General features: G+C 41.2%; 1 protein-coding gene across 4 annotated transcripts in view; it reads right to left on the bottom strand.

Annotated features, from left to right (window-relative positions):
• Nucleotides 1–12,723, bottom strand: part of WBP1L (WW domain binding protein 1 like) — a 50,812-nt gene that overhangs the window by 14,425 nt on the left and 23,664 nt on the right. For all 4 annotated transcript variants that reach the window (XM_028730420.2, XM_028730417.2, XM_028730418.2 and 1 more), the window contains exon 2: nt 4,319–4,421. In XM_028730420.2, the coding sequence (XP_028586253.2) occupies nt 4,319–4,421 (103 nt within the window). The remainder of the gene's footprint in view (nt 1–4,318; nt 4,422–12,723) is intronic.

Genomic DNA, 12,723 nt, shown 5'->3' with positions numbered 1-12,723 from the left:
ATCAGGTAGCTTCGTTGCTTACAAGGGTCTTGCAGAAGCCCCTTCTGAAGCACTATCTTAGGGAGCGCTTTGATAGATCCACAGAAGCCCTTGACAATCAGCTGACTGTCAGTTTTCAGAAGTCTCATGAGCCAAATGGGGATGCCCAACAGGCCTAAGTACCCCACCCCTGCCTTATGCAAACCACTCCCAGCCCACTTTAAAACATGGGGGAAATAATGCTGGCCTACCTCTTACAATGTTGTCGCAAAGATTATCTATCATGAAGAGCTTTGAATACTCTGAAACACTTAATAAACGCTAAATATTATCAGTGTTCTTGGTGGAGGAAGGGCTGTATATAGTTTCCTCTCAAAGAGCAAGCCAATGCTTCAGCTCTGATGTACCTCAGTTTCTCAAGTGTTACCAGGAACAGAAGCCCACATTGGAGACTGTATGAGAAAGGTGGACACTTTATTAAAAAGTTTTCCTGGGAGAGTCAATACCATCTTCTGCTAAGCTCATGCCCTCCAGATATTTTGCAAGCTGTGCTGACTGACATTGACAAGAGTTGTACACCAAAACACCTGAAGGGTAGCAGCCTGGCAAAGGCTGGTCAACACTGGTATTTATGTTGTGCAATGGTTGGGGAAACCAACAGCAGCATTTCAATACTGTTCCTTTTTTCTCTAATAACACTGCTGGCTTGAACACAGAATCCTCAGCAGTAAACACCTAAACCTCACAGCTAGGGAAAATACTGGACTCCTTGAATCCCTGCTTGAAACTTTATCTAGATTCAACAAGGGTTAATGTGATGCATTAAATCATGATTTTCCACAGAATTCTGTGACAGTAAAAGATTCTGCAAATAATTAACTGTGCATGCTAGGGATGAGGTATCCTAAATCAGCAACTCCCAATTGATTTAATAATGGGAATCAACAAAAGACATGTTTTCTTGGGTTTGGTACATTTCTCCCAGGGATATGGCTTTTAACTGAATGAGGTGTGCTCTCATTGGAAAGGTAAAAGGGAAAGGGAAAGGACCCCTGGATGGTTAAGTCCAGTCAAAGGCGACTATGGGGTGCGGTGCTCATCTTGCTTCAGGCCGAGAGAGCTGGCATTTGTCCACAGACAATTTCTGAATCTTTGTTTTGTGAATGCATACAAAGGACATTAACTGTATTTTTTCTTTTTTTGTATTCTGTTAAATTTTAAATTACATTAAAACATCTCTCTCCCCAAAAAAGGTGGTTAATGTCAGCTATAGTTTATTTAAACAAGCCAGGTTCCTAAACTACTGCTCTAAGTTAGCTTGTTTCAATATACCATTGTTAAGATTAACTATAGTTGGTTCAGATTCAGATATCACAACAAGATGTGTTTAATCTAAAACAGAAGCAAAATCTTTGAATTCTTCCTTGTAGCCATGCTGGGTAGGAACAGTGGTGTGAGTTCTACATGAGCTGGTTTAGCATTATGTTTAAACAAGGACAGTGACTTGTCAATTAGCAGGGACTATTTTTAAACAACGGCCACCATCAGGAGTCTTCTAGGTATACTGGACACTCAAAAAGAAAAAGAAAAAGAAAAAAGGGAAAGAGAAAGGGAAAAAAGCATCCGCTATGAGGAAGTTATGTGTCTGACCCAGCCAGAATTCTGGATTTCCCTTGCTGATCTGGGCATACAGCCTTTTCCAAGAAAGCATAAAACCAAGAAATCTGGGCAGCCTATTTTATGAAGCTAGAATGCAACCTTTAATCCCTGTGGACAGACTTATTACATAAATAAGCTGAATAAATATCAAGAGAACGTGTGAAGGTCAGAGCAAGAGAAAAATAAATTATAAAACAAAAAAACATTTAAGCTGGCTAGTTTCTTCTCTGACTAGTTTCTGTTGGAACTTCCAAGCAAGGTTATAAAAAGTCCAAAAAGCTACTTGCTTAAGTGAACTGGAAACTGCCTTCCCTTTCCCATTTACCTCCAAAAGGAGGAAGTAACCTGTAAGCAGGACAAGAGAAGCACAGATTTTTGTTTTCTTTTAGATAAATACACCCCAAAGTAGGCACAACCTTTTCTCCTCAAGTTAAATGCTCAAACTGCTTTAATATTAGACAAGAGCCATCTCTGATGTGTTTTCAGCACCACCTGAAGACCTTCCTCTTTCCACAAGCCTTTTAAAGTTGAGATTTTCCCCAGTCTACATCTGTATTGCAATTGTTTTTATGATGTTTTGTTGTTTTACCACTTGCCATTGTGCTCCTTTGTGAGGAAGGGCAGGGTGTAAATTAATAAACAAATAATCAGTCAATCAATGACGGTTAGCAGGGGAAGAATTTCTGTGTATGAAGACAGTGGAGAGGGGAATCAGTGAGGCAGGTAGCCCAGTGAGTTAGGAAGGATGCAGGGTCTAGGGCAAGAGTGGGCCAATTGGTACTTTTCAAACTGATTAACATGCCCCAGATTTGACAGAATGAATATTTCTACAGCAGATTATCACAAAATGCAAAACAGCAGAAGGCAAAACAGAACCACCTTCCCACTTGGATGACTTTTCCTGCATGGTACTGAACAATATAGTTTTACCAGATGTGCATCTTTTTGTAACTGCTATAAATTTAGTTAGGAAGGGAAGTCACATGGAATTTCGCTCAAACATGGACAAGGAATAGATTCCCCCGCACCCCAGTATTTTCCATTTCAGACTAAACTATTCAACAGCAGTATCAAACGGAAAACCTACGCCATACCAAGACATCAAGTTCAGAAAAAGACACAAGACAATAAAATCAGATACAAAGATTGGGCTGGAGCCAACTAATGAGCCCTGCTACTTAGTGGAAGCCAGTGCAAGCACAAGAGGGCTTTTTGCCCACTTCCCCCCATGTGCCCTGCTCATAGAATGAAAAATTGTTTATTTTATTAATTTTTAGTTCTCAATACAAAGTGTTCAAGAGTTTTAGCAATAGATTTTGGCAACAAGATATTTCAATGCCCGCTTCATCTTAAAACAAAATTGAACTTGGATCTAGCTAGCACCATCTAGCTTTAAACCCAATCCACCTGCTTGACATATCATGTATTTTACTCTTCCCTCCACCCCATAACAAACACCACTGATTCGGTTTCCCATCAGCTTTGCTCTTCAAAAGGAGAAAACTCTGTTGACTGTAACCACTCCCAACAGCTAAAACATGGCATCATGTTTCATGAAGCATGTCAGGTGAAGAGAGATTCTCTGTTTCAACCCATGACTCCTTCCCACAAGTTAAGGTGGTAAATAAAGTTAAAATGAACAGCAAGACCTATGAAAAGGCAGGGAGCTTTCAGTGTTAGGGTACCGAGAATGGCGACAAGAAATGTTCACCTTCTAAAATCCACTTTGGTGCTTAATCCTGTGCTCAATGTGCTAAAACATTACATTTTCAGGAAGACAAAACACACTTCCTTTCAGCTGATTAAGCTGGGTGCTTCCCCCAGCCTTTCCCAACCTGGTGCCCCCCCCCCAAAGCTTTGGATTAAAACTCCCATCAGCCCCAGTCAAAGGCAAACCCTCATTGTAAATAATTTAAAACAGGGGTTCCCAAAGAATGAATGATGGAGGCTAAGTGTCAGTCTTGCAGAACTGTAAATAGCTGGCACATGTCACATCATTGGAAAGAGAGAATTCTTGCCATGGTCATCACCTGATTATCAAGCAGCAATGCTGGCTCAAGAAATACACCTAAACCATGAACCCCATGTGTTGATGGAGCACAACTTCATCCAGAAAAGGTTGTACATCTACTCCAGCTTGATAGGCCCACCAGCCATGAACATCTCTGACTTGAGCTTCATTTTACTGGCCCTCACCCATTACTGGCTCCAGACACCTGTTCAAGAACTCTGCTGCCTCACCCGAATCCAAGAAGAAAGTGGGCATCCTGTTGACATCAGCTAAACCTTGCACAACCTCTCCCAGTAATTTCATGCAGATATTAAATAACATGTGAGACAGAATAGAAACTTGAGGCACCAGACAGGGTCATCCCCCTGGGGTGGGAAATCACACACCCCTAAACCTGACAGGTGGTGCAGAAAGGTACACTGGTTGACTGGAGAATTAGCAAGGACACACACACACTCCCCCTGTGCGTCTCTAGCAAAGGTCATGGCAAGGGCAGTCTGGCTGAAGTGAGTCAACATAATCATTTTCAGTTTCAGTCTGGGGAAGGACACCTATCACCTGCTCTAACACCTTGTCTCTAGATAAAGCCAAAAGTGGATGAAACTGAAATGCCCTTGACTCAGATTATGAAAAGAATTTCACTTCTGTTTATAAAAACAAGAAACTTACACCAGAGTTCATAATAGTAATTGCAGCACTGAGACTGTCCACAGCAGTGGCCTGTTTCACAGATGTAGCTTTGATTGTTGATTCCTATGCAGGGCTCTTTGTCCTAGAATGTAAGAGAGGAATAGGTTAGTGAGGAAGGCCCAAATACATTAAAGTTGGACTAAGCCTCCGGTTGCTTTCAAGACATGCATGAGCCCAGGGCAGCTGCTCAAGGTCACAGATTGCCTGCAGCTGTTTAGGCACCTCTACTTTCCTGGATATCAGTCAGTTCCATGGTGCTCCCACACCCTACCATCCATCATCAACCTTCCAGGCTAGGTTCCTACATGCAGAAGGAAGAAGTACAGATGATATGGTAGAATGGATTGTACCTCTTCAGTCTACGGGGGGTGGGGGTGGATTCTGAACACCCCTCTGCAATAACCCCACCCCAGCTCTTTAAGTTGAAAGTTAGGACAGCATATAGAGAACGGGACTAAAACACTTCTCCCTGCTACGCTAGTTTTCTTCTGTCATGGAGTTTCTTAAGCTGCTATTTATATAGTGTCATCTATGCAGGATGGTGTTTAACCAGGGCTCTGCATTCTAAAAGGAGAGACACAAGGGAAACAACAGATGTAGAAGAGGCAGAGGTAAAGGGGGTGGGGATAATGTGTTGCAGTTATTTCAGTTACAGTAGGGTATGGGAACAACTGGAGGGAACATTAAAAATGGTATCCCCCTTCTTCAATCTGAACTAGCACCATTCTGCTCTACACTTTACCATCTTATTGCTGCACGTCTAGATTAGTTCTCATTTCACCTTTCTCTAGCCTTGTCAGCTGCTAAGTTGCTCTAAATAACTGAACCTATCTTTTCCACACCTTGATAAATAATTTCCCACTTGCAGTTTGCATAATGCAGGCTTCTGTTCCAAACTTCAGTGCTGATCCTCATGCCTGGGCATCTATAGCTATAACTGTGGCCCAAATTATCAGAATTTAGAAAATGATACTTAGGACAGACAATGCAATCAAGCGTTCAGATTTCCACCCTACTGCAAGTAGGAATATTTTACATTAAAATCATATAAGGTTTTCATTTTTAATGTAACAAACCCCCCCCCCCCCCGCTTGTGATTAGGTACATGAATTTATGCCTAATGCACTGAGATGAAGGGACCCATAGATATTTTCACTTTGGTATATTGAGGCATAAAATTTTATGACCCACTCATGGTGTGTGTTTCAAATACACTGCAATTCCACTGTTGTTAACAGCTTCAAGTCTTGCACTTATAGAATCAGAAAATGTAATCATTGAAGAGAGGGCAATCTGGGCTCAATTAGATCAAAATAACATTTACTACCATATAACCCTACTCTGAAGTAATTCTTGCCTCATTTGCAGAACTTTTAAAATAAAATAAACATTCCAACAAAATATCTTCCTGGAATACTCCTGCAGTCTAGGACAGAAGCCAAGTCAGTCATACTTTTTCATCATCACATAATCCTCCCTGAAGGCCATCTCTGTGGACAGTTAAGAGATGGAAAACAACTACCACCCAATGGCAATGACCCCTCTTGCCAGAGTGTAATGTAGGGCAGAGATATAATGGGTGTTGAAGTAATTTCTGGAGTCTTTGTTTTATGTCCTGGGGGGGAAAAATGCACAGCTGAACCATTGCACTATGAAAAGCCATGCAAATCTAAGTTATAGTATAAAACAAACAGCAAAACCAAGGTGATGCTGGTTTATTTTTATAGTAGGATCAATATGCATGAAGCTTTATGGTGTAAGAGAAAAAGTGGAGTCGCGTGATCAAGTTTGGAAAGATTCAGGCCTGGGAAGATTCCCTAGTCTTCCAGAAAGGCAATATATGTCGTTAGTCATCAGGAACACATATCTAGCTTCCATCTGCCCTACCCAGCAGGGTAAGGGGTGATGGGATGTGTAGTCAAACAATGTCATAGATTCCCTGGTTTAAATGCACATACAATACAGGCAAGTGGTTGCAGAGCTGTGGAGCAGCCCAAATTACAACATTTGGCATCAGAGTGCCCAACATGAAAGGCAAGCCAAGTTAGCTATAGTATAAAGTGAGTACTTTAAAATTTATTAGAAATCATCATCATCATTATTATTTTAATATTTCCTCTGAAAGGTTTAAGCATACCCATCCCACTGTTATTCCCCCCTGAAAACCACCATCCTGGCTTTGGCCCAAGTAAACAAAGATACATGCTGTGTTATTCCTAAAGGAGACTCATTCTATTTTTGGATCTAGAGACATGGGCATCAGCATTAACATTCCCACCAACACCCACTACCCCAGTTAGAGTTAGCACCTTCCCTCAAAAGCCAGACATCTGACTTCATTTTCAAAGTGCCCATAAAGTGCTAAGATAGTTTCTAAAAGAGGAAACATCTCCTGCATCCTTTCACAGCAGAAGGGGGCACTCCTCTATTTCACCCACAACAGGGTTCAAAGAAATCATGTAGCCTTTAGCAGAAGTTCGAGCTAAGACTCCAGCTGAAATTAAGTATCAAGGCTGCCTGTGGTCCCTGAAATGCTATCTACAGCTGCATTCCATTTTACTCTTAAAGATCCAAAAATTAAAAAGGTTTCCAGAACAATGAACAAAGTAGTCACATTCTGTACTGTCCAGACATCCCTTGGAGCATCTACCAGGAGTATATGACAAAGCACTTTCCAAAACTAGCCTGTGGAATAGGGGACTGGTCATGGGACGATAGATAAAGACCCAAAAGCCTTCAAAGAACGGCAACGTACTATAGGTTCCTTTAATTTCTAAAATGCAGCTCCCTCGCACTAACAAAAACAATTCATGCATCATGCAGGGGCAAGTACAATATGCAGCCACAGCCAGTTACAGCTTCCTGACAAGTGTGCCTGTACAATGCGTCTATTTGTTGCATTTGCATTTTACATTTGGACAGGTGAATCAGAAGGCAGTGGGGAAGGAAGAACCCAAGGCAGAGAAAACAAGGCAGGGGAGGCCTCCTTTTTCCTCCCCATTCTTCAGGGGGTTTTTTGTGCTGATTTAATGTATGAAGTACAATTTGATTTTGCTATCCTGCCATTTTATTATATTGTTTAGTTTATTTAGTATACGGTTGTTAAATTTTACTTGTTTAAATTATTTTAGTGCTTTTGATTTGGGCTTTTTGATTACCCAACCTTGAATCATCCATTGATGAAGGGTGGGATAGAAACTGAAATAATAAACAAACAAATGGAAAGGAAAATCAATATGCCAGCTCAAGGGCTAGTGTACTTTTCCTGTTCTGGGGGCACGTCAGGTGAATGGGAAACCTTTGGGTCCTAACAGATCAAAGGCCTACCCTGATCTGCCCCCAAACTCCTACTTTATGACTTTATCACCAGAGTACTGATGATGGAGGGAAAGACAGAAAGATTTATGTAGCTGCAACAAGAAGTCCTCTATGGCAAGCATAAGCAAACTCAGCCCTCCAGATGTTTTGGGACTACAGCTCCCATCATCCCTGACCACTGGTCCTGTTAGCTAGGGATGATGGGAGTTTTAGTCCCAAAACATCTGGAGGGCCGAGTTTGCCTATGCCTGCTCTATGGGCAGACTTTCTGCTCCACTTACAAAGAGGGAGATCACAAAAATGTATGGCCTTGGGACATTAAAACATCTTAGGTATATGCTCAGAAATGTACCAACAATGACCTTGTCCATATATGCATGATTTTCTAGAAAATGGAACCTGTTCAATATCATTTCTTTGGGCTTTTTTGAACCAACTAAAAGTTAGTTTTACAGATCACATGTTATTTTAGGTCTAGAGGAGAAAAGTAATGGTGTTAGATCTGAACAGCCCCCAACTGAACATTATGGTTTTATAACCTTCAATTAAGAAATTAAGAATCAGTTAGTGAATATAGAATATTCTCAAAACCTGCACATTTTTTAAAAAAGATGTGGCAATTTGAATGCAAAATTAACAATGGCTTTAAAAGTGTGGAGAAATGAGTTAAAACTAAACTTAAGATGTACAGAAGCACTTGTATCTCGGCGTAGGCAGACCTGTGTCTGGAGCACTTCTATGCTATGATACTTCATAAAAAGCTGTTGAAAGATTACCTGATTCACAACAAAGCTGTAGACATGATGTGAAGCTGGGAAAATATCCCTTACAGCAAAAAAGTCTGAAGCTTAATCCACTTCAGACCACTTTGCAGAACTGGTAGAGCTTGAGCTGGTTTTTCATATTCACAGTGAGCCAGTGTGAAATAAATTTTACTACAGTTAATATTTAACTAGAAGTATACAGTTTATCTTACTGCTTTAACAGTACCAAAACTTTCAGACGTGCTTCAATACCAATCTAAATTAATAATAAATGTTTGATGCTGTGCTACATCTTTCTGCATAAGGGCCTCTTGTTTTTCATGGGGACTTATGGCTATATTCAGCTCTTGCTTAAACAGTACTATGTGGAAGAACACCTGACTGGACAAGCAACCCAAGCAGTTGCTTGGGGAGGCAATATTTTTAGGGGTGCCAATGAAGCAGCACACAATCCAAAAGTGTTTATAGGATCTGTTACAGAAAATGCTGGGGCTCAGCTTTCAGGTTCCAGGCAGCAACAGAGTTGTGCTCCAGCAAGACTCTGCAAGGATCCTGGGTCTTGCTCCTTAGTCTTGCAGTGCAACTTTATTGAGCAACAAAACAACATAAAATAGATCTAAATGGATGACCACATGCAATTCTATCTACATTAGCATTGCCTTTATTCATATGCAATACAATAAAAGACCAAGAAACACAGGTCTCACTCATGCATCACTCAATGCTACAGCAGAAGGTATTCTTGATTGCAAAATACAGAAGGCAAGGTATTATTATCGCAAAATACAGAAAGTTAAGTCTCAAATACATGGTCCGAGTCCTAGCCTCAGATGTATGCTCATCTTACAAGGTTTGAACAGAAGAGAGGGAGAAAGAGGAACAGGAAACAGACAATACTTCCTCCATCCCTGAAGGTGAGGGGGCGGGACCTAGCTGTACTTTATGAAATTACAACTATGTGGTCCCTAACCCCTTAATTTACTAACTAGTATAGAAATGCACTGTTAGGTTTGTTGCCAAAAACTCCCACCGTCAACAAACCCCAAGAACAGCTTGAGAGGTGGCTGGAAAGAAAGGAGGAAAACCTGGAGTGCCATTTTCTGTTGAGGGAAGCCCCTTACATCTAAAGCAGGGGAAAAATGGACTTGCAACATGTTGTAGCGCATCCCAATTCCTGAACAGTCCTTCTGTTTAGGGCTCCAGCTAACGCAGAATAGGAACTGCTCAAAATAAGCTTCTTTTTAAAAAATCTAATGACACATAGCCCCTTTCCCCACTCTAGGATATAGTATGGGGCTTGAGCAAGCCCATTTCCTTTCTCCCCCAATCCCCTATTTCCCGCTCCTTCGTCTCAACTGCTTTCAACTATAGGCCAAAAGTGATAAATTCAGTGTGTCTGCAAATCTTCAGGCTCCCCCCACAACCCCAAAAGCTTTCTTTATAAACCAAGGTTAGTGAATCTGTGCCCCCCCCCCCGGGATATTCTTGGACTCTTAACCCCTGCCAGCCCCACCCCACCCATCATGGCCAACAGTCAGGGACCCAACAGTCCAACAGATTCCCCACCCCTGCTCTAAATGGATAGGCATAACCATGTGAATTCAATCTGTGTGGTGTCACTTTATTTCATATGCCAACAGTAGTGACTCTTCTACATGATTATTATCTCCTGACAGATCTCTATGGAAAGAGCTTATTGCATATAGGTCATATTCATGGCCTTGACTTCTTTGTGCTCTGAGTCTTGACTGTGCTGAATCTCTTCTTTGTACTATGCACTGTTACAGTGCTGTCTCTCCCTCTCTCTTTAATTAAAGATTTTAATTCAGAAACAAAATAGAGAAGAAACTACCACAGAAACCTAAGTGCTTCAAAGTGCTTCCAAAACCCAGCGAGCCCAGGAGCATCACTCACTTTCCACTAACCTTGCCCAGAGATAGACTCACCACTGCTATGTGACCACTACATTTGTAGATCCTTGTCCAGAGACTGCAGAATGTTCTACACAGCCAAGTTAATTGATGTTCAATCTTGGTAAAGTTTTTTGGGGGAGTGGGGGTAGGGATGCTCAACTCCAACCATCTTAGAAGATGGAACATAGGAAGCTACCTATACCATGTCAGACCATTGGTCAACCTAGCTCATTATTGTCTACACTCACTGACAGCCATTTCCAAGGTTGGAGACAGGGCTCTCTCCCAGCTCTACCAGTATATGCTGAGGATTGGACTGGGAACCTTCTACAAGCAAACTACTTGCTCTAACACTGAGCTACAGCCCTTCTCAAGGATGAAGGCAAAGCATGAACACAGTTCCCCAATACCAGAAATTATGGAATCACGTTTCTTCCATTTGGAAAAATTGCAGGAGTCAGCAGATGCAGATTGCAATGGATGGGCCTCACCCTGGAAAAACTACCTTCACAACTGTGGTATCTCACCTGAAAGGGACATGTTAAACAACAAAGCAGAACCAGGGTTCGAAATTAGCAGGGCACCAGGCACATTTTGCGCCCAAAGATTCTCCATTTGCGAGCACCTCTGGGTGCCATTTTTTGCGCCTGGCTGACACTCAAGGATTACTGAAATGTAGAGTGGTACCTCCGGTTACGAACTTAATTCGTTCCGGAGGTCCGTTCTTAACCCAAAAATGTTCTTAACCTGAGGCACACTTTCGCTAATGGTGCCTCCCGCTGCCGCAGCGCCGGCGTGCAACTTCCGCTCGCATCCTGGGACAAAGTTCGCAACCAGGAGACCTACTTCCAGGTTAGCAGAGCTTGTAACCCGAAGTCTTTGTAAGGAGAACGGTACGTAACACGAGGTTCCACTGTATGTGCTCTGAAGCCTCGGAGTATATGTTAAGGATAGACAATAAGTTAAGGAGTTTAACAATAAAGAGTGTTTTGAAAACTGAAGTATGATACCAATATTTTTATTGTAAACACCAAATTAAACATGTATTAAAAATGTGATATTAACAATGTGTCACTTATGTGAATTGCGTATTAATTCATGCTTAACAAAATAAAAAAGTGTTGCTGACCCCCCCTTCCAGTGACGACAAGACATTCTATTTTGGTGCCCACAACCCAGGTCCCAGAAGCCATTTGGCTCCTAGCTTTTTTATCCCAGCTTCGAACACTGAGTTTCAATTGCAACTTTAAAAATAACTGCTTAGTTGTCCAATAGTAAAAAAAACTCAGCGGCCTAATTTGGATTGAGGCTTCATAAATCATCAGATTTTAGCTGATCAATTTATATTTAACCAGAGTACCTCAAATTTGGACATAATGGGCAAACAGATACTAAGATCTGAAGTGGTACACAAGTGAAGAAAGGGAGGGGCTAGAAAGAAATGCTCTGCACAGAGAATTGTCAATAAAAAGACTGTTTGTTTGTTTGATTGATTGATTGACTGACTGATTGATTGATTGATTGATTGATTGATTTATATACCGCCCTTTATCCAAAGATCACAGGGCAGTTTACATTATAAAAACACATAAATACATAACGTAACAAACCAACAAACTATTTCACAGCAGGAGCACTTTAAAGCTAATGTTGATGGCCATACAGTATAGCCTGAATGCCATTACACTAAAGCTGCAAAAGCTACAACTTCAGCACTAACAAAACAAATTTAATGCATAACTGTACTGCTCAACATCTGCACTCCTCTTCCAGTTTAAAGAGGGATCACAGATTCCTGTGTATGAATGGGGACAGGTCTGTGACAATCCATTCTGGCATCAAGGAATTCACCATTTCAAAAAGATGTCTTAGATAGGCCAGGAAGGGCAATTATCAGGTATTGTGAGGCATCTTGATTGACAGACTGGTAAATATGCTGAACATGAACTCTTAGCGTGATCTGATTTACATGTACATCCATTTTTGTGACAGTGTGTTGCATTTTTGTTGGGTGGGCTTTCTGTGATTGGGTTGGGTGGTGGCTGTACAAGCATTAAAAAAATTGTAACTCACTTCTGTTTGGGGTTCTTTTTCCGCTTCTTGTTTTGGAAGTGGGAACCTCTGTTTCAACAGACCAATAAAGATCAAGTTTACTAGCTACTTTGCTTTTTCTATACTTGGTTGCAATCCTGATTCTTACCTCTGACCAACATGAGGACCTTGCAAGGGATGGTGAGTGCCTTGAGCAAGGGGTGAACTTCCAAAAGTCTCCCCTGAGCTTTCTTATAACAACTACAAACTTATTTTCTTCAATAGTATTATTTTGTTTAGTTAAATTTCACAAGCATCTACTTCTGTTAGTGATTTTTAGAAGATTTTGTCCTAGACA

Source organism: Podarcis muralis, chromosome 6, assembly GCF_964188315.1.
Source record: "Podarcis muralis chromosome 6, rPodMur119.hap1.1, whole genome shotgun sequence".
Taxonomy (NCBI): Eukaryota; Metazoa; Chordata; class Lepidosauria; order Squamata; family Lacertidae; genus Podarcis; species Podarcis muralis.
The sequence above is the reverse complement of the archived record's forward strand: the minus strand, read 5'-3'. Positions and strand labels throughout refer to the sequence as shown.